The 22530-nt window shown below is 48.5% G+C and overlaps 3 protein-coding genes and 1 long non-coding RNA gene across 4 annotated transcripts; 2 read left to right on the forward strand and 2 right to left on the reverse strand.

Moving 5' to 3' along the window:
- The first annotated feature begins 1472 nt into the window (after window positions 1–1472).
- LOC101765587 lies at window positions 1473–3170 on the forward strand. The gene has a single exon (XM_004953939.4). It carries the CDS (start codon window positions 2061–2063, stop codon window positions 2781–2783), a length of 723 nt encoding a protein of 240 aa, XP_004953996.1. The 5' UTR covers window positions 1473–2060; the 3' UTR covers window positions 2784–3170.
- Window positions 3171–3379: 209 nt separating this feature from the next.
- LOC101766000 (universal stress protein PHOS34) lies at window positions 3380–5695 on the reverse strand. Its single transcript, XM_004953940.4, has 4 exons — window positions 5295–5695; window positions 5081–5184; window positions 4883–5001; window positions 3380–3746 (listed from the first exon to the last, which is right to left on the reverse strand). The coding sequence occupies exons 1-4, from the start codon at window positions 5482–5484 to the stop codon at window positions 3671–3673; spliced, it is 489 nt and encodes a 162-aa protein (XP_004953997.1). The 5' UTR covers window positions 5485–5695; the 3' UTR covers window positions 3380–3670.
- Window positions 5696–12927: 7232 nt separating this feature from the next.
- LOC111255824 lies at window positions 12928–15924 on the reverse strand. The gene is made up of 2 exons (XR_002675873.1): window positions 15350–15924; window positions 12928–13204 (listed from the first exon to the last, which is right to left on the reverse strand). It is a non-coding gene; the product is annotated as an uncharacterized LOC111255824 (long non-coding RNA).
- A 165-nt stretch (window positions 15925–16089) lies between these two features.
- On the forward strand, window positions 16090–22037 carry LOC101766409 (MADS-box transcription factor 22). The gene is made up of 8 exons (XM_004953941.4): window positions 16090–16483; window positions 18762–18840; window positions 19563–19624; window positions 19711–19810; window positions 19886–19927; window positions 20894–20935; window positions 21025–21179; window positions 21703–22037. The coding sequence occupies exons 1-8, from the start codon at window positions 16302–16304 to the stop codon at window positions 21725–21727; spliced, it is 687 nt and encodes a 228-aa protein (XP_004953998.1). The 5' UTR covers window positions 16090–16301; the 3' UTR covers window positions 21728–22037.
- Window positions 22038–22530: the final 493 nt, after the last annotated feature.

Here is a 22530-nt window from a genome sequence, read left to right on the forward strand (position 1 = left end):
TATCCGTAAGACCTTTCTCTCCGCCGTCCCATGGAACTTTTTTTTTTCAGGAAACGGTTGATTAGACTTTAGATCAGTTTGATCTTCTGGTACAAAATGTCATTTCAATAAAATTATTAAGGTACACCTTCTGAAGTTAAAGTTTAGTAAGGATGTTTGATACTAATTAGAAGTCTTAAATATAGACTATTTACAAAACCCATTGCACAGATGTAGTCTAATTCGCGAGACGAATATATTAAGCCTAATTACTCCATGATTTAACAATGTGCTGCTACAGTAAATATGTGCTAATTATGGATTAATTAGGCTCAGTGAATTCGTCTCGCGAATTAGTGTAGGGGTTCTGCAATTAGTTTTATAATTAGCTCATTTTTAATCTTTTAATTAGCATCCGAACATCCAATCCAATATGACACTCCTAAAGTTTAGCGACTCGTATCCAACACCCCCTAATGTATGCATTGTAGCTACTGTAGATGCAAAACTTTTTCCTTCGTGTACGGCGTACACGGTGATTATAGTCATATTTTGATTTTTTAAAGGGAATTTTTCATTCAATCAGCATCTAAAAAGCTTAGAGCAACTCCAAGAGGCCGCTAATCTTACCCCTAATACTTTTTTTAGGGAAAAAAAGGAGAAAAAACGAACTCCAACAGTCCACCCAAACCTTCTCCAATTTTTTAGCAACGCTAAAAAACAGCCTACCACCGCGTATATTTTAGCGTTGGCATTCCTCCCCCAATCCTGATTCCCGCACGCTCGCGCGTCCCTTCCGATGGGCCCAATATGATGACGTGGCCTGTTTTAAAATATTGGGGGCTATTTATTAGCGATCTGCTGTGGATTGATATGTTTTTGGGGGAAATTTTTTTTGAAAGAACCCCCAATACATAGTTTTGGGGAAGAATTTTTTGGAGTACTCTTGGAGTTGCTCAGGAGCAAATTGTATGGGTACGTCGTACTTAGGGTGGTAGTGGATCACGGCCTTCACGCTTCCTTCACAATCCAACTTAACTCTATCTATTTTTAGCTTAAAATCATATAGTATTATAATCCGGTCTTTATTAAACTCGATCCTTAAATTTGCTAGGCTAAATTAGAGGACCTTCTACCACCCCTAGTTGTACTCCGTAAGTTTAATCAGTATATGTTCAGCAACAATTTAGATAATAAAATCCATGCTATTATTTGACACTACATGATGTTTAAGATCCTATTTGATACTAGAGCTAAATTTTAGCCCTGTCACATCGGATGTTTAGATACTAATTAAGAGTATTAAATATAAACTAATTATAAAACTAATTGTACAGATAGAGGCTAATTCGTGAGACAAATCTATTAAGTCTAATTAGTCACAATGTGGTGTTACAGTAACCATTTGCTAATGGTGGATTAATCCATGTAACCCAGGCTTCTTTATAATTAACTCATGTATATCCTAACACGCCCTAAGTCCATTTGTTTCCGTCAAATTTCATGATGTTCTCCTCGCAAAAAAAAAATCACGCTGTTCTTCCATTTGCATATGCAGGTTTTGGCAGAAACCCACCCAAACGAGAAGACGACGCACAGCCCAACCAAAATTCCGGTGATCCGGTCCCACGTACCAGAATTCACAGAATCCATCACCACCGTCCGTACACACGGAACCGTTCCGAAACCATCCAGCCCCTGCTCCCATAAACACCCGACGCGCCGCCGCCTCTCGCCGCCGTTCTCCGTCCCCAATTCACCCGCGATCCTCCCAATTCCGCACCAACCATCCCACCGGCGGCCACCGCCGATGGAGACCTAACACCAGAGCCACCCCCTCCCCTCCCCGGCCGGGCAGATCCACACCTCCATGGAGACCGAGCGGATCCGGGAGCTCGTCCTCCTCACGCTGCGCGCGCCGCACGCCCGCCTCGCCCTCGTGGGTGGCAACCACACCGCCGCCCGCTTCTGCACCCGCTAAAGCTCGCCGTCCTCCCTCCCCTCCGCGCCGGCCTTCTCCTCGCCGCCGTCTCAAACGGCAAAACCAAGCGCTCCTGCTCAACCCACGCGACCCGCCCACGATGCCGGGCGACACCGTCGTGATCCGGCTCCCCGGCCCGCGCGCCCTCCGCGTGCTCGCGCGCTCCGTGCTCTTCGCCGTCGCGCTTCTCTTCCTGCCCTGGCTCCGCGCCGCTGAGGCGCCCGCCCGGCGCCACACCGCCGACACCTGCGGCGCCGCCGCAGCCCAGGCGGAGCTCCTGCTCCGCGACTTGCGCCGCGAGGGCCTGCTCGCCCCCGGCGCCCGCGCCGTCGTCCTTGGCTCCGACGGCAACTGCGACGCGCCTCCGAAGCAGGACCAGGACGGCGTCCTGCGACCCGCCTCGCTGCGGCGGATGCTGATGCTAGGGGACTCGTCGGTAGACTTCCTGCTGGATTTCGGGTACTTCGACGAGGACGGCGACAGGTTCGCCTTCGCCGATCGGGTGCTCAAGCATGGCGGCATCCTTGCCATCCCAATTGACACGTTGAGCGCGTTCAGCTTGCCGCAGAACTACTGCGTCATCTACACCCGTCGGTTTGCTGAGGCTTTTGTTGCGGTCAAGAAGATTACGCCCGCCGGCGACAATGGCGATGCCGGCGCAAGAATGGATGATTCATCACTAGCTTCCCTGAAGGAAGGAGTGGTTTCCAGTGAGCCACCTGAGACTGCCAGTCCTGAACTCAAGAACATGGGGCGCAAGCTCCTACTGTCTGATCGTAGAGGATCGTTGCAGATGCCCCATCAGGATCATAGTCAGAGTTGATTCAGCAGATTTATGAAATGTGAAGAAGCTGCAACCTGCAGTGGCGTCTAGCAATTGCAGCAAAGCTTCCAGCCTTCCAGGAGTGCAGCGCAGGCAGCAGCAGCACATGAGTTGGCTTGAGACTCGATGGGAATTGCCTTGTTTTGCTTGTCGCTGTGTTTTCGTTCTCTGTCGGTCGTATGAGTGTCGACTCTATGCCGCTAGATTGCTCGCGTGGACTTTTGCCTGATAATAAGTTTCTCATGTATCATCTGAGCCCAACTTTGATTTTTTGTTCATTTTCCTTTCCTTTTGACTATCATTTCTCTAAATCAAAGATATCCAGAGAAATCCAGGAATGGCTGAAGCAGAGCCCGCAAAGCGCTGGGCGAGATGATCTCTGACAGTTAAAACCGAGCTCTCTTCTTGGTTCTTGTGTAAAATTGCTGCTCAGCTTTGATTCTACTCTCTCTGGCAGTAAAGTTGCTAGAATGCGCCACTGAGCTTGGTTATCTACTCTCTCTACTTTTGATCATAGTAACGAACGTGAGCTTAGATGCAAAAAAATGAAAAATTGTCTGCTGAACCCAGAACATATCAACTGTGGCAAGACAACAGACAAGAACTAGGGATTCTGGCAATTTTGTTTCAAAGTTCAGGCAGCACCATGTATGTCTCCAACATACAAGAATGTACAGAACAATGTGATGTGCCACATGGCAGGCTTATTTCCAGGATTACACAACCAAATACACATTTTCCTTTACAAACACGGAGACCACAGAGGAACCCTCATCCCTGGCCTTCAAATGAGAAATGTGCAATATTGTACAGGATTACAAATGGCACAATAGCAGCCTCGAAACACTTGAATTGAAGTGCGCCAAAGAATTTTAATCAAGGGTAGCTTAGGTCCCCTTGATCACAACAACAGGGCAACCCACATGATTGATGCAGTAGTTGCTAACACTGCCCAAGAACATCCTGTACAAGGAGTCAATTTAGAGTGCGGCTTTAATTGATATACAAATCGGACAACAGAAAGAAACTTAATCAAGGAAATGTGAAGAGGCAATAGTAACAAGAGACTTCTATTCAAAAAGAAAAGTACTAGCCAAAGACTTGAATGATTAACACATAGGGTTTAGAGAGAATTGATTCTCAAATTTGATAAAAAAAAACGAAATGCCAATGCAGCTCCATGGATGCACTCAGTGCGAAATGCTAACCACAACACATAACGATAACTGGTAGGTATTCAGACTGACATTAGCAGATAGCTGCGCTATTGCACAAACCAGGAAGGTGCTTCACTTTCTTTGATGTTGTTTTTACAACTTTACATGATTTACACAGAAGCATGCAAAGCATAAATTTGCTACCTGCAGATCATGAGAAACATATCTTCTAATTCATAATGGATCGGACTCTTATGTTACAAAATCAACATAAGTGATGATAAGCATGCACATAAATTTTCTGCAGCTGCACTTGGAAAAAACAGTCTGAAATTTTCAGACTGCTGCATCAACAAAATGAAAGCTTATGTTCCAGCATCAACATCAGTGATGATAGGCATACCAACAAATTTTCTACAGTTGGACTTGGAAAAATAGTCTGAAATTTTCATCCACTGATGAGAAAAAACAGATTAAAAACCAGAACTTCCGCGCAGTTCACATTGTGTGCCTTTTAAGCCTTGTGCTATTAGCAACAGCTCTCGAACAGGCTTGATCAGATTACCAGAAAAACAAAGGATCAATCTAAAACCTTGCTTACCAGCAAATTGTCTGGAATCTACAATTTCATACAAAACCTTGCTCCTTTTCTAATTGTAGTTCAGATGCACACAAACATTTTCCTCACTAGGTTATATAGCCAATTCTTTATTCAATGTTGTTGCTTAAGGTGACAAATATCATCTATGTTGCTTTCTGATGTATTATATATGCTAAGATATCCAATGGACTGAAAACTAGTTAGCTCCACTTCATACAGAAAGACGCAAGTTGTGATATTCAGGGGGCACAGAGTCTGTTTCCCAGTTAGTAGGCAGCACGGCATCGAAATCAGCAGCAATTTTAGCTAAGCAAAGCACAAGAAAAGATCTCTAGTTCTACCTCTGAAGCGGCCCAATGGCACGGCACCCCATGACTAGCAGATCGGCATTGCGGTTGGCCGTCGCCTCGCAGATCTTCTCCTTGGGATCACCCACGATCACCTCCGTCTTGACCTCGACCTTCAAGAAACAATCCCACTCAGCAAACGCAAACATTCGGAATTACAGAACCTGTCAGTCTGTGGCTGCCGCCCCTTACATTTTTGGCGGAGCAAATCTTGAGGGCGTGCTCCAGGATCGCCTGCGTGATACGCCGCTGGTGCGCCTCGATGGCCTGCGTGAACGCCGGCACCTCCAGCCCGCCTGATCAACCCACCCACCGCCCAGGAACACCCGTCAAAGCCCGGAGGAGATGGGCAAGAGCTACCGCAACGAGCATGAGCGTTGAGCGAGACTGAGATCGGCGTGCTTACTGGGCCCGCCGAAGGGGATGGGCGCCGGGTTGAGCCCCGCGGCGATGTTGGGCGGCGGCTGGACATGGAGCACGACGAGCTCACCGTCGGGGCGGAGGCGGAGGTTGTCGAGCGCCCACCGCAGCGCGTTCATGCTCTCCTCGCTGCCGTCCACCGCCACCACCACGCTCGCCAGGTTGCCGGTCGCCATGGAGGGAGCTCTCGCGGTCAAGGGGCCTCCTCGCCTCTCTCGGACTCCCTCGCGCCCCCAAAATCCCGCCGCCTCTTCGCTCAGCGAGGGGCCATGAGCACGGAAGCGCAATGGATTTGGCTCGGAGTTGCGTGCTGCCGCCTCCTTCCCCTTCCCTGCAGACGCTGCTGCTCGCTGGCTTGGCTTAGCTGTTGATTTTGACTGAACTCTCGGCTAATAATTGTCCGGGTCTGCAACCATCCAAACGGCGTCGTGCGGTGGTGTGTCGTCACATGGTGCGACGTGGCAGTGGGCTGACGCCCGATCGCAAGCTCTCGCGCGCGTTTGATCGAGCACAGAAGTTCAGCGTGAAAATGACTGAAGATTTGCAGAGTTCATTTGGCATCCTTCAAGAACTGAATAGCTTTAGCTGTTGGATTTCTTGAACCTCTACTAATCCAAATCTTGCCTCCACGGATGGCCACAGATGACTGGCTGCTTTGGAGTGGCAATCCGTAGGAGCCTCGGATACTCCAGCTCAAGAAACGGGGGGTGGGGGGGTCGGGGGACCTTGATAGAATTTTCAAAAAAGAAAAGAAATTCAGAGATAGTGCGAGTTCATTGCAGAAGCTGAAGCCCAGCAACAGCAACTGAGAGCGACACTCCGCGAATGGATGGATGAATGCGTCAAGAGGAAGTGCCCTGTTGACTCCGATCCGATCAGATGTTCCTCCCCTGCAGTCTTTGCTCGCTGCAGTCTGGAGCCGCTCACAGGCGTTTGGTCAGTGCATAAGACTATCGCTGTCCGTCATGTGGTGGGGGGCCGGGGGTGCGTTGTCGCCAGACGGTTTCCCCCCTCGTCAAGGAGTGGCCGGTCAACTGAGCTGTAGATGACACCGGCGGACTAGCAAAGTAGCAAGCCAGAGCGAGATCAGAGAGATACATTGACAATGCCGAGTCGAGGTCGTGGTCCGGCCATAATTCCTTGTACCGAAACAGTCATCAGTTTTGTCCACTGACTGATGATGATCGTGCTGTTGAAATCACCGACGTCTTTGTGTATTGGAACCCCAGATAAACCTTGGCCGGGCTCTGGTCAGTGGTCACCGCACCCCCTCATGGCCTCATACCATTCCTACGAGCAGGCAGCCCGGCACTACCGTCATATCAATGCCACGGGCTGATGGACCGGCTACCGCCTCTACGAGTAAGTCCTAACACGATCTTATGCATAGCCTCTTGTCTTGTGATCCACCAGCTCCACTGTTGGTGGTCGGCACTGTGAGATAATCTTATATGAGCACGCACATCAGAAAAACTGATGGTATGTAAGATTTGATGAGGTTAATACAATCGCCGCCTGGATGTGGATGAATGAAAGCACAAGCTCAAACTCGCACCTTTTGCCTCTTCTTTGTTGTAGCTCACCCAAGCTGACGCTCGTCACCATGAAACTCATTACAAGCAAGTGCTTTTCAGAGTAGCTGGTTCAGAAATCCCATCAAACACCCTTGGCAGCTACGAACAAGCCATTCCATAATTGCTATCCTGAAGACCGCTCCAACAGCACCTGAAAATCCTGCATTAACCATGGGCGTCATCTTCGTAACAAGAGTCCATAAAATGGCGCAATAGAATAGAACCAAACAGGTGACGGCTCAGGCTGGCATGGTCCATCCGTCCATGGCCCGAGTATGGCCCATACCGGCCGGCGGCCTTCGCTGTCAAGATCACACGACGCTGGGCGCTTCATTTGCGCCTGATCACCACCATCTCTCAGGTCATGGCTGTTCCATCCCTATCATAAATTGGCGGCCGGAGCAGATCCAACGACGCGAAATCTAATCGCTTTCAGGAAGCAAACTGTTGGGCAGCAGTTCTCGCTATTAAAGGGTAAGCGCATGCGTGTCGACCGGCCGCGTACGTCGTACCCCTCGAACGTTTGGACAATCGCTGTGCTCCGTCCGTACGGTGGGCCTTATCTGCCCACGTTGGTGGCCACCAGTCAGGCAGGCACCCCCAGGTGCACTGAACTTTTCACCCACGAAGCTCGTCAGGCATACGCGAATCTCCCCTGTGGTAGCCAAAAGAGGGGCACAGTTTCGTGCTACATGCTACGGAATGCTGCCAAAGGTGAGCGAAAATCCATGGGCGGCCGATCGACGAAACGTACGCGGGCGCGCACAGGCGCAGCGCGGCTGTAGCTCGGCTTGTGGCCGCACAGGAGATACCTCCTGGTCTCGTTGAAAGCCACCGCGCCCTTTTGCCGGGTGGGTGGGAGAGAAAAGGCAAGTAGCAATGCGCCAGTGCCCCCGGCATCGCGCTGCCGCGCTGCCACGGCTGCGGTTTGGCACGTACGAGGCGAGGGTCACTCACCCGTCGCCGGGTCGCCCTCACCCGCCCAATCGCGGGCTCGCCGCTGGCGCTGTCCGTCCCTGTGCGCGGATCACTGCTCTGCCCGTGAGGTTGTGCGGCGTACAGAGCTCTACGGAGTACTAGTACTCCGTACGCTTGAGCGAGACAGCCGTGGAAGTGAGTGGGATCGTGGTAGCTGCGCGCCTGCGCTCGATCAAGAGGGCCGGCCGGCCGGCCGGCCGGGGATTGGACGGCTCGGCAGCCTTGTTCTACGGAGCGGGTACGCACGCACGCTCGTCGTCGTCACCGGTGCCGCCCGGCGGCCGGGGCGTACGCAAGGCCGGCGGGCCGTAAATCCCTAATAACTGGGTGCTCGTAGGTAGCCTTTCGCCCTTTCAGCCTGCCGAGGCCTAGAGTTTCTACTTGTGGTAGCCTATGTACTCTAGGTCTACTACTACTAGAGTGCGCACTGTTTCGCGCCCGTACTCCGTGAACAGTGGGATCCCATGCTCCCAAAGGATTCCTTCCTCGGTAACAGGAGAATTTTGCAGAATTTACCTCTTGACCCGTAGAGAAACACTGTTCCTACGACTTTCAGACGGTACGAGTTTATGCCGTCATACGTTTTACTACTCTACCATCTTCAATCATGATGACCTTCAATCTTTTTTTTCTTTTTTCATTTTTTGGATGGAATGGCCATGAATCTTCAGTTTAGAGCTTTCTTATCAAAGCAGTTTAAATCGTAATTTGAGATCTAGCCGGATGAGCACCAGTAGCTTTCTGTCCGTCCTGTCCCCCACCTCGGGAAACTACTCCATTCACTGCTCCCCATCTGTCCGTCCTGTCCCCCACAGCGCCGTCACCCCCGTCGCGCCGCCTCCCTCCTCCCCATCCATCCCGGCCCCCGCTTCCCAGGCAGGCACGACAGCGCGGGCCCAGCGTGGATCCGGGCGCGGGGCGTCGCTAGCCTCCCCGTCGCAGCCGCCGGCGCGGGTCGCGACGGCCGGATGCGAGGATAGTGCCGCCGAGGAGCATCCGTCGCGGATCCAGGCGGGGTCGCGGCAGTGGCCCACAGCACCTGGCGCGGCGCGAGGCCGATGCCGCGGCCGCCGGAGCCTGGGCGCGGTAGGGCAGCGGGCAGACCCTGGATTCCGCACGGCGTCGGGCCAGGGCAGGGGCAGGTCGCGGCGGCGAAGCCGGGTGGCCGCCGCCGAGGGGGCCTAAGCCACGCCGGGGTGCCGCCGCCGGCCGCGCCGCCGGGGGGTCTCGCTCTCCGGGGGCACCGATGCCGCACCGGGAGGCCGCCGCCGGGGGGCCGACGCCACGTCGGGGTGCCGCCGCCGGAGGGCCGACGCCGCGCCACGCCGCAGGGGCTCTCGCACGACGACCCGTGCGCAGCGAGAGATGCTGGTGGAGGCGTGGAAGAGGAGAGGATAAGGGAGAGAAGGTAGGCGAGAGGTGGGGGAGGGTCAAGATAGAAAAATAAGTTCTCAAACACCATGTAGCTGGCGGACCTCTAGCTAAAATTTAGCTCTGAAAAGAAGGTAGTATCAAATTTTATAGCCTGATAAAGTTTAAATGGTGATTCTTCCCAGCCTCGAGGCCGGCCAAGCCGGCCGTACGAGTCCACAACGCACCATGACGAGGCGAGAGAAAGGCTGCGCCGCGGCAGAGCAAACTGGACTGTTGCGGGTTTGACCGCGAGTAGTCTGCCGTGCAAAGAGCGTGTGGACGACGGGGACGCTGGCGTGCGCGCACCCGCGTGGCCAGGCCCAGATAATGTTTGCCTCGGGTTAGGGTAGCGCGGCCGTTGGTCCGAAAGAAACGATTCCTTTTACCGCTTCGATCCACTCCTACTCCAGAGCAAGCTACGCACTACCTAGGGTGTGATCTGGGTCATGTTTAGTTACCCCAAATTCCCAACTTTAACACTATGCAAAAAGAAGATTCTCCATCACATCAAACTTGCGGTACATGCATGGAGTATTAAATGTAGACGAAATCAAAAACTAATTGCACAGTTTTGTTGTACTTTGCGAGACGAATCTTTTGAGTCTAATTAGTCAATATTTGGACAATAATTCACAAATACAAACAAAATGCTACAGTTGCGCATTTATGGCAAAATACCAACTTTGACACCCCTAAATTGGGAACTAAACAAGGCCCTGGTCTCATTTAGAGCTAGCTCAAATAATTTTTTATTACAGTACAATAAGTACGAGACTAGCGGGGAGGGAAGATACGAGACACTAAATTTTAATAGTATCACATCGGATGTTTGGATGCTAATTAGGATAACTAAATATGAGCTAATTATAAAACTAATGGTAGAACCCTATGCTAATTTACGAGACGAAAATATTGAACATAATTAATCCATCATTATCAAATGGTTACTGTAGCACCACATTGTCAAATTATGGACTAATTAGGCTTAATAGATTCGTCTCTTGAATTACACTCCATATCTGTACAATTAGTTTTGTAATTAGTCTACATTTAATACTACTAATTAGTATCAAACATCCGATGTAACGGGTGTTCAACTTTAACCCTCTGGAACCAAACAAACTCTTGCTTGTGTTAAACTTTAGCACCCTGGAGTCAAATAGGCGTAAAAGCTTAGCAGATAAAGTAATCCACTGATTCGGCATATCGGAGGAGATGCTGTTGGATTTCGCGCTTGATTGTGATTGGACCTTGCATGGGTCAATAGAGACCGGCTGGTTTGGTTACGAGACGGGGATTAGGCACTGGATATTAGCCAATCTGGGCAATGATTCTTTGGTTCTGTTTACACTGCTTATATACTGATGCGGGTTCAGCTTTGCTGTGTTCATAATTTTGTTTCTCAATTCAGTGTCGGTTTTCCGTTTTATCTGCATGTAACTTGACAATCAAACAGTTTGACATCACTAGCTTGTGCTCCTGTATTTTGAAACATCCAATGGTACAGTGTGCGGCAAAATGATTTTGCATCCTTTCTGTCGCATGCTACGATCATGTAGCTTTTTTTTTAACCGAAGAGTCTTTGACAACCAATCTCTTCAGTCTAACCAAGTTCTCAGTTTGATTCAAGATGACATCAACACACGCTGGCAAGTGTGTGCAAATTTTTTGTTAGGAGATGAACTCTATGTATCTTAATGTCGTCAACCTATCTTTATGTTCAAGTGTCCGAGAGAGACCATCTCATTTATGTAATTGACAACTATCTGTAATTTGGAACCTCATTTCTCTCTTAAATGCATGGCAGTGCTCTGCCAATATGTTAAAAAAAAGGTCACGTAGCTTTTTCTTTCTTTCCTTTTTTTTAAAAAGGAAAAATTCTCCTTTGCAACACTTGGTAAGGCATGCCATCTCATATGTGAACATTTTGTGGGCGTGCTCACTGCCTGGGAAGGCATATCAAATATCATTGCTTTTGCCTGTAGCGGCCTGTTCCTTCTTATCGTTTCCCTTATTTCTATAGCCTCATCTCAGCCACATTATTTGCTCGCTTGTTCTGATCTAGTGTAGTTTCTAGGGATGACAGTCGGGCGGGTTTACATCCGAGACCTGCAGGTTTTGGACTGGGCGGGGGCGGGGGCGGGTCTATTTTTACCCCTGTCGGTCTGCGGGTTCGGGGATCCGAAATGAGGTAGGGGCGGGGCAGGTTTTGAATTTCCCCCGCGGGTGCCCATTGGGGGCCTAAAGTTTATTCCCAGCCCAACGAAGATGCAACCCAACCCACATAACATAAGAAATCTCTAAGTATATCAACCAGACCACCACCTCTTCCCGGGCCACAGCCCAAGCCAACAGTCGTCTTAGTGCCACCAGCGTAGCAAGCACTCGTGCCACGTAGCTTGACGACCACGAGTAGCATGGGACGGCCGACGCTTGGCACATCGCCGCCACCTTCCTCACGCCATCCGCGACGCCGACGAGGACCGCCACCCTCCTCACGCTATCGCCTCCGCCCACCGCAGCGCTTGCCCAGCAACGAGAGGCGCCGCCGCCGCGGCGCGGGCGCCGGAGCCAGGCGCGCGGGGGCAAAGGGTGTCCATCCCTGCATCCGCACATCCTTCACTCCTTCTACAGTCCTTCCCAGTCCCCAAGGTGAGCCCGAACAGATCTTGAAAAAGATCGTATCCGTTGTGTGAATTAATATGTGATTTTTGTAATTGGTAAATTGGGAGCTCTATCCCCGTGCATTAGGATGGCTGCTCATGCTTGTGTTCCAAGTCCCCTTTGGGAGCATTACAGCAAGTTTGTGGAGTCACACCAAAGAGAAGATGGTGTGATGGAGGAACAACTTTGGGCAAAATGCAATAAATCAACTAGAACTCTCGTGCTGACCCCACGAGGGGCACCTCTGAGCTTTGGAACCACTTAAAAGTTAAGCACCAATTCCAAGCCCCTCAAATTGGTGAAGCTATCGATTGAAATGCCAAGCTGAAGCAAGTGCTGCACTCGCTAGTCTACTATGCTATTACATCTGCTCTTGTTCCGTAGGAGTATTTCACTACCACACTTTATTATAGACACGAACATGTGATGCTGCATGTTTACTAGCAGTCGAGATTTTGAGATGATGCATTGTTGGGTTTCGTGGACCCTATCAAGTTCCGGGGACCCGAGTTCAGGGGCGGGGGATGATTTTTACCCGACCTGGGGTTCGGGGTCGGGGCGGGTTTTTGTGTCAGGTTTCGGGGGCGTGTCCGCGGATGTTCCACCTGACCCCAACCCGCCTGGTTGCCATCCCTAGTAGTTTCTTCACCTCGCTCACATCCTCCTAAGGTTACAGCAATATCGTCATATGATGGGCCATGGAACCTCAGATTAAAATAGCTCATTGCCTCATTTCACCAACTAATCTGTTCAATTTGTCACTCCACGCTCCACTAGCCATGTGCACATGGCTTTTCTTTTCCTACCACGGTTGGTGTGGTTGTTAGGCACTGACACTACATGGAACCAGAACCAAGACAAAAACTGCAAGAACTGTCTATTATGCCACCAAACATCCAACGAAATAGCCAAACTGAAACGGACCTGAATTCCTATTTTTGAGAATTCAAGCCTGCGCACCTTCGTGATAGTCCCAGAAAAGCTATCATATGCGAATCCCTATCTCAGATAGTACAAATCCATACCAACACAGAAATATAAAGTAGCAACAGAGTAACAATATCAAAAATATCGAGTACAACGCTTCGTCACGTACCGGTACAAGTCCATCAGGACTAAATCATGGTACATACAACATTTACGTAGCGGAAACATAAGCTACGGTGAACACCATCTCCAGAGGCGACTTGAGTGAGGGACCATCCCTAGTCTTCCCATCCATCATTGTCGAAGTCGTAGTCGGGCTCTGATCCTGAAAAGCCACCATCTACCCGAGAAGTGGGTAGGCCATGTCAACTCCCAATAGCAATAAGCCAAGGAAAATGGAAAATAATACTATATGCATGGATCAACCTATATATGGCTGTAGATGTAAATGCAGCAGCAGCAGTAATCAAGGATGCATTAAAGCAAAACCATCTCCGAGGTCAATACCTCTCAACAAGGAAGTCGTCACAAATCACTAGATCCTTTACCCAAGAATCCAGCACCCAAGCACTCTAGGCGATGTGAGAGCTCCCTCCCCTCACATCTCAACGGTCAAATTTAGAAGATCCAAATAACATCATACTAGCTACAAACAACACGATCTCGATTTTATGAATTTAATGCAAATGGTGATATATTTTTCAGAGTTCAAATGAATTAGTTATGAATTTTTAAATATTAAAGGATTTATTTAATTAATCAATTAATTTCAAAAAAACATTAATTAGGATGACACGTGTTAGCTTCTGGTTGAGCCACGTGGCAGCACGGGAGGGTGCCACGAGCTAACATCAGCGTTGACCCATCAGTGGTCAACTGGGCCCCACTGATCAGCCATGGGCTCCACTGGTCGGTGGCCCCATGTCTGGGCCCGGTCCATGCCACGTCAGCGCCACGTGGCTCCACGTAGCAGCCAGGTGGCCAACCTATCCTATGTGGCACTGCCACGTGGCGCCCATGTGGCCGCACAGAGTTAGCCCGAAATCTGGTGGGCCGGCCAGATCCTGTGCGCCACGCTTGTGGGGCCAAGCAGGCGGCGTGGCGAGCGGTGACGGTGCCCACGACGGCGCGACAGTACGCGGCTAGCGCACGGTGGGCTGCAGGCGGCGCGGTGTGGCGACGCCGAGCGCGTGTGCAGTCATAGGGTGTACCCCGTCTGCGACACGGCCGACCGACATGCACGACGTCCAGGTGTTTCAAGGCCGCGGCGAGGGCGCAACTACTCGAAAGGGTGGCGGTGGCACCTGCACAAGAAGCACGGCACGAAGGCCAGCGACACAACAGTGACGGCAAGCAGCAGCGGCTCAAGGCGACGGCGGCTCGAAGGCCGGACAGGGGTGCCAAAGTGGAGAGAAGAGGGCGGTGGCTCATGGCGGGATGGAGGTGAAGGCGTCGCCGGTTTGGTGAAGGCTCGTGGTACAGCGGCTCTTCCTCGGCACAGCTCCTCTCCGGCGGTGGCGGCGGATGGCTCCGGCCCCGGCTTCCCCCTTCTTGGCGTGGCACGGTGACTTGGGACGGCGGCGGCTCCTTCGACGCGAACTCCTCCTTCCTCTCCCTTCTCTTCTTTCCCCCTTCTGCTCTTCACTTCCCCTCTCTTCCTCTCGGCTGGTGGCGGCGGTGTTTGGGAGAAGCCCCGGAGCTTGGATGGGCGGAAGAGACTGCCGTCTGGGGCTATTTATAGCCCGTGGCTGGGGCTAGGGCAGCGCGCCAAGGGCACTGCGCCATTGATCCTCGGCGGGCGCGCCCGGGCATGGTGTGGCGGCCATCTAGCAGCTCGACGCTAGGGTTTGGAGGCGCGGGACGAGGGCAAAGCGGGCATTTCCCCGCGGCGGAAAGCTCCGAAGGGGGGTCACGGGCGCACGCGGCTGCGCAGTGCGCGTCAGAGCGACAAGCGGGGCCCGTCGTCCCCGCACGCGTGAGATGTACGGCGCGACGAGGAAGAAGGGGAACAGGGCTGTCAGCTAATAGGTAGGTCCGGTGTGTAAGAGAGAAGAGAGGGGGAGTGGCGGCTTGGCGGGCGGGCTGGGCTGCCGAAGTGGGTTGGCCTGATGGCCCAGGGGGTGAGGCTAGACAGGTGGCTGGTGGGCCAGGCCGGCTGGGCCGGTTCGGCCTGCGGGGCTGCACGCGGTTGGGGGAGGTTAGAGTGGGCTAGGCCGGTTTGGCTTCGGGCCGGCCTGGGTGGTTTAGGTAGGTTAGGTTAGGTTTTGTTTTTATTTATATTTAGTTTGAATTTTGAATCTAAAAAGAGCGTAAAATTTGTCTTCCATTTTGAAATGAGCATACAATTCAAACAAAAAAATTTTAAATTTTTAAAATTTCACTCAATTTAATATTTCAAATTTTGGAATATTACACAAACTTTGTCTGTTAGTGCCACGACCAAGAAGAGCGAAAACCCGTCAGTAAGAGTAGAAAACGAAAGAACCTGAAGAAGTGAAGACCGAAATCACCACGCACCGTACCGCTGGCTAAACCCAGAGCAAAATCAGCACGAGATGCGGGACGGGAAGCCAAACCCACCCACCGCGACCGCGTGAGCGCGGGGCGGCGCGCGGCACACCGGGGCGCCACAGGGTCGGTGCCGGAACAGCGAATCCGGGCAGCTGCAGCAGTACGCGGCCGTGCCGTGCGGCCGATCCAATCCAAGCCACCCCCAATCCTCCACGCGCAGGCACAGCATCTCCACCTTTCTCTCCCTTTCCTTTTCTTCCCCTCCTCCGTCGGCTTTCTCCTTGATTTCCCCCCGACGCGCTGCCGCTGCGGCTGCGGCCGCGGCAGGCCAAGCCAGCAGAGAAGCACCGTCACCGCGCACGCGGCCGCCTGCTACAGGCTGTACTGTTCTGGTGCGGCCATGCGCCACCCACCCTCCTCACCCCCCTACTCCCCTTTCCTTTTCAGGAATCCTCCACCTCGCCCCTCTTCGACCCATCCCTACGCCTCGTCTAGCCTCTCCCTCTCTCTGCGCGGGTGGGCCCCGCGCGGCGGTTCCGTGTGGCGGGCGAGAGAGCGCATAAACAATGACTGGGCCGGCCGGCCCCGTTGCCCCGCCCCATTTCGCTCGCCTAGTTTTATGCTTTGTTTATTCCGGTGGTCATGGGTTAATTTGCGTGGGCTGCGGCCGGGTGGGTTTATTTATGCCGACCTGCCAATAGGAGCAAGTTCCCCGTCTCGAGACCCCAACTCGCCCCTTCCCCTTTCCTCTCCCCCCCTCCCTCCTCTCCTTTCGCATCCCATCGCATCACATCACAGCCCCCACCGCCGGCTGGCCTGCTGCTCCGTCCTCCCCTCCTCCGCCTCCGCCTCCGCCTCGCGGGACGCGTGAGACCGTACGTCCTCCGGGGGTCTGCTGCGCCGGCGGAGACGAGGGATCGGCGGGGATGGCGAGGGAGCGGCGGGAGATAAAGAGGATAGAGAGCGCGGCGGCGCGGCAGGTCACGTTCTCCAAGCGCCGCCGCGGCCTCTTCAAGAAGGCCGAGGAACTCTCCGTGCTCTGCGATGCGGACGTCGCGCTCATCGTCTTCTCCTCCACGGGGAAGCTCTCCCAGTTCGCTAGCTCCAGGTGCGTATACACGCCCGCCTCCGCGTCCCGTCTACCCCGCCTCACTTCCGCCCCGCGCCGCCGTGTTTCAACAGATCTACCAGCGTATCCTCGCTTCACGCCTTCCGAGTCGTAAGATCCGGCCTGGTTAGGGTTCCCGCCGCGTGATACTTCTGCCTCCCATATTTTCTTCATCCTACGGAGATCACGCGACGTGTTGATATTGATGGTTTTGGATCGGATCGCTGCTTTTACGAGCGGGTGAAACTGTTGAGAATGATGTTATGGTGTTAGGTTCGAGAGTGCGGGGGCGTTGTTGCGTCTAATCTCCGGGGAAATGGGGATTTTCTATCTAGTTTACTGTAGTTTTGGGCTTGGGACTTTTCTTTTTCCCGTTTGGGTGTGTAGACTGACGAGGCATCTCCGCTGCTGCTTGTACTGTGACCTCTGTTATTTGCTGTGCGTATGCGTGTGTAGTTAATCGAGGTGTGCGTCTTCCAGTTCTGTGGTGCGGGTAAAGTCGCGCCTGCTAATTGCGTACGGCCGTCCTTGTGATTTTATGTGGTGCTGGGTGGCATTACATTACTCAGTGATCAAAAGAGGGGTCGATCTCGTGCTTTGTGCGTTACTGCCATGCTGCAACTATCGCCTGCTGGTTGGGGTTGTAAAACTTTGTTTTTGTTATTAAAAATCATGTGCTTCTGTTGGTTGATATGAAGTTTGTTTCTGTTAAGCATGTGCTACTACTGTTTTTAGATATGATTTTTTTTCTTTTCTTAAATATGTGCTACTCTCTTACACCTAGTTCGTCATCCATTCTTTTGGATGTGTGCTGAAAGCGAGCCTTCCCTGAAGCAATCATTTATGTGGTGCCTAGATGTTATGCCGTATGCTTGTTTATGATATATTCCAATCCACTTTGTCCAGGTTCCATTTGCAGCGGTAGTATAGAATGTGATTGTTGGGAATAACTTTGGAGTTTAGTCTAGATTCTAACACTTCATACATGTTCCATCATCTTGCAGCATCATATTTGTTTATGTTCGATATACCTCATCATATTTTTAACAAACCTCAACTAAAAACGATGCCTATCTGTTTTTTTAACTTATACGTACTCACTGAATTGACTACTAAGCTTGTTGTCATTTTCGAGGAATCTTGATCTTGTAGATGCATAGGTTTTCCCCCACTCGGTGATGCATCTGCTCCTTTTTTAACAAGAGATCTTAATGCCTTTGTTGTGCTGTACATATTAGAGTGGAAACTTTTTTCTAGGCTAGACAAATGACATGCCTGGCTAGTCTGCTTGCACAATTTCATCATGTTATTGATTCTACTTAGAATTGCTTCCCTTTGATATTGAATTATTTAAGGGTTTAATTTTTTATTACGCATTAGTTGATCCACATGCTATGATCACAATTTCTACGTCTAACAGAAACCTCATCGTAGAGAGTGCAGTTTTATGTAACAGTTTTGGTTCTAGATGGCTTCAAATTTCTTGTATGAACATGGATACATCGAAACATACTTTGTTTTACTGAATTGTGGTATCCTGAATTTTTGTTAAAAATCAATTATTTCTTGTTGAATGATGTTTGTTAAGACAACAACGCGTTGAAGTGATATAATTTTTGCAAACAGCACATGTTGATGTAGAAGCACAACTTTGACATGAACTGCTGAAGCATGTTTGATCTTGCCCATATTAAATGCATTATATTGTAGGTTCACCTTAGGGAATCAGGTTCAATTGCTGAATAAAAGTCCTGATTAAGGATATATGCTATACTTGATGGGCCAAAACAATGGGAGGATAACTTGAAAATGCTGTGCAAATGGAAGTTGTTGATTGAGCCGTCCCTTTTTTCATTGATCTTACCTACAGCAAATGCACCGGTAGACTTGATGAAATAAAAATACTGCCTAACCATTTAATATCCACTGAATAGTGTTGTAAGTCATATTTATATCTGCTTATTTTTCTTTTATTTTGCCAAGTTCATGAAGGGTTTCATCAACCCTTGAATCTTAAACTAACACCGAATCTTGTTTGATATATACACTTTGGGATCCTTTTTTTGCTTATGCGATATCAATTATAGTGTCACATACTGCTGTCTGCAACATACCTGTCTTATTATTACAATATCTCCTACCATGAAAAGCACCTATCTTTGTCCATTCGCGTGTGCAATCAGCCTAGAATTATTAACGTGTTCTCATCTTTGCTACTTAATCTTGTATGCTGTTTTTTGTAGCATGTTATGGTTCTGACATTGGTTCCCTTGGACAGTATGAATGAGATCATTGACAAGTACAACACACATTCCAAAAATCTGGGGAAAGCAGAACAGCCTTCACTTGACTTGAACGTATGTAATCATTCTTTTCCCTACTGTACTGCTAGGTAGTACATGGTAGACCCAGGAAACAGTAGAAGCAATATGAAAATATGTTGCAAAGTGGGTCATTTCATGTCAAAAGGTCTGGGCTAGTTAAAGCCATTGTTGAATATGCATCTTTATTGGGGTTAACAACATTAAGAAAAATTTCAACTGAAAGAAACTTTTTAGAAAAAAAACTGCATTTTTTCTTTTTGTGCACCTAGTTGACCAATAATTGCTCCACAACTTACGACATGCTTAAGGATGTTCCTATTTGGCCTTTTATCATTTATGAAACACTACTTATCCTCTAATTCCTTGATTCCTTTGATGGCTTGTTTTGAATAACACTCTCACCATACTAAGTGGACATGGTACAGTAGAGAACAATGTTTTGTTTAACAGATCATGAGTAACTGTGATGGGCTTATGGGCTAATTAATCATCTATTTAGAAATAACAAATATTAAAAAAGACATTTACTATCTTAATTTTGGTGTACTTATTTTTTCAAATCTGGCAAGGTTCTTAATTCGTTCTTGAATTTCACTTGGTACTATTCAGAGATAAAATATTTTTGAATGCAAGCATGTAGCTGCAAAGCTAATGTGGTCTGTTGTCCTTTTTTTAGATTTGTTTTTCTAAATGAGATAGAACTGTAGCATGTCTACTTTGTTACTGATATTGATAGTCCTGCCTTTTCTTTTCAGTTGGAACATAGCAAATATGCAAATTTGAATGAGCAACTTACGGAAGCAAGCCTCCGACTCAGGTATGCCCTATTCCTTTATTTGCATGATCAGCAAAAAAAGTGTCTGCAATGTGTATTCTTATGGCTACTTCATTTCTTATTTATAGGCAGATGAGAGGTGAGGAGCTTGAGGGATTGAGTGTTGATGAACTACAGCAGTTGGAGAAGAACCTGGAAGCTGGTCTGCATAGGGTGCTTCAAACAAAGGTGTGGTGATTAAGCACAGTCCTATTTCTGTTGGGCTTCATATGAGCAACTGTTTCATTGGATATATGATCGCAGGATCAACAATTCTTGGAACAGATCAGCGAGCTCCAACGGAAGGTAAGGAACAGTAAATGGATTCACCCATTACAATGTAATATATATATATATATATATATATATATATATATATATATGTTCCTCTATTGGTTAGTTTCTATAGGTGGATCTCAGCATTTTTTTCTTTATTGAACTACTAGATGCTTAAGCTATGGTCTGTTGCATCTAGCCATGCACCGTTGGAACTAGAATACCTGAAAGCCACTTGTATTAAATAAAAAATATGTTAATGTGCATTTTAAATTTACCAATAGCATCCACTGATCCACCTCTAAAGCCCATTATATTGGTTGTTTGTCAGTTTGCTAAAGTTAAGTGACAGTGATCATTTACCTTACATATTGACTACAATTGATGTTCTTATAGCTGTTGATCGTGATTAAAAAGTCTTGACAAAATATGATTACATGTTTGAGTGATGTTTGTCATTTTACAACTGAGGTTCTTCAACCATGAGAGCTTTAAAGAATGTGTGAAATACATAAATGGATTTATAGTGCCTTTTTTCTCTATTAATATTTTTTGGAACTGCATGTCTGGAACTAACAGGGGTAAACAAAACTTTTTTTAAAAAAAGAATCTTTGATGTTTTTTACAAGACACGAGGTTAGGGGACACTTTTTAATTTAAAAGAAAAATGTCATTGCAAACTACAGTTACTACAATTTACTGACTGTTGCGATTGCGACTTCAACAGAAACATCCATGCCTTTTGTTTGAGGACAGTTATCTCAAAGTGGACACTCATGTCTCAGTTAAGAATCTAGAGGTTTTCATTATGTTTTCTAGGGAAGGGCATTACTCAGTTTAGAAATACATAAAAAAACTTACAACTAATATCATTACCTAGCTTTTGGTTTGATGATCCATTGTCATTTGATTAGCGAGATGAATTCAGTAGGTTCCTCTCCTACTGTTCTAAAGGAATGGTGCTGAGTTAAACACTTTTTCCATGCTGTACTGCAGAGTTCACAGCTGGCAGAGGAGAATATGCAATTGAGGAATCAAGTATTAACTGCACCTCTTTAGCTAGCCATCATTTCTTTGAAGGATCCATCTGAATACATATTTGCATTTCAATTTGTGTCTGGACACAGGTATCACAGATACCCCCAGCTGGCAAGCAAGCGGTTGCTGAAACTGAAAATGTTATTGCTGAAGACGGGCAATCCTCTGAATCAGTGATGACTGCACTGCACTCTGGAAGTTCACAGGATAATGATGATGGTTCGGATGTATCCCTGAAATTAGGGTGAGTTGCTAGTTGCTTTGTCTTTTATGCCGACCGCGTTTTTCACTAGAAACAAAACATTTTAGTTATGTAATTTTACCTGCTTAGATTTGGATTTGGCTATACGATAACCTAGCTAATAAACTGAAGGAAAAGACATCTTTTTGTCTATTCTTATGATACTTTCTTCTATGGTTGGCCTCACTTTGATTAGTGATGGCTTGTTATGCAAACAGCTTGCTTTGATTCTTGTAGTTTGCTTTACCTGAATTCGTTTAGGTTTTGGAGGCACGGCCGTGGAATTTAGATATGACCGTTTCTTTTTCCAGTTTCTTTTTGAGTTGATCCACTAGACATCTTTTATGCCCAAACCTTAGTAAAAGGTTTAAAGTAGTGCTTACTTATGTATGAGTTTTAGATAGATCAATTTCTAGGCATGCTTAACGAAGATGTTTAAACGGACTAATAATTTTTATGTGTTATATCACTTTTGTCTCATGTTATCTTGTGTTATTACCTTTTTACTGAAGTGACCATTTTGTAGGTTGCCTTGTGTTGCATGGAAATAAGAAGACAAGTGTCCGTGCGGATCTGGATGGAGGAGCTGCGGCCTCTGCGGATAGGCACTTGTGTTATGGACAAACCCAGACTGCAATAATCTTTGCATTGGAAGCGAGATCAGTTAACCTGATTTGTCATCCTTGTGGCTTCATGATGCGATGTGCCGCTTGTACCGTCTGCTAGGATGTTAACTAAGCTTTTTAGAATCATGTCTACTTTTGTTCTTATCACTGTACTGCTATGTACTTGATGCTAGCTATCATAAGTTATGGTCTATGACTTGCCAGCTTATACCTATATATATTGTCTTTGATGAAATCAACGGCAACGAGGAATAGCACCGTAAGCTGTGGTCGATCGCCTGCGACTAGAGTTCTCCAGTTTTTGTGCACAAAGTCTATTGATTTTCGATCCAAGTTTTAACGTCAACTGTCTAGTGGTCAATGTGCAGCACAATATTGTGCAGAGTCCCTCCCTTATCAAGACGAGGTCCCGGTGGTCCAACGGTAACGAGGATCATCGATAATCAAGGTCCCGGTGGTCCAACGGTAACGAGGATCATCGATAATCAGGGGCGGATCTAGGGCTCGGGCTGCAGCTCGGAGCGAGCTCATATAACCCCTTTTAACATATGTGGTATTTAGTTAAAAAATTATGATCCAATTAGCGAAAAGGAAGATCCAATTAGCGAAAAGGAAGGTAAGGAAGTGTGAATCAGCACCTCGGTCTGGGACGCGGATCCGCTCCCGTCGATAATCAAATTCATGGAAACTTTTAGGCTGATGATTGCCATCGTGCCATCTTTCTGAGA

The sequence above is a fragment of the Setaria italica genome, chromosome I (genome assembly GCF_000263155.2).
Source record: "Setaria italica strain Yugu1 chromosome I, Setaria_italica_v2.0, whole genome shotgun sequence".
Classification (NCBI taxonomy): Eukaryota; Viridiplantae; Streptophyta; class Magnoliopsida; order Poales; family Poaceae; genus Setaria; species Setaria italica.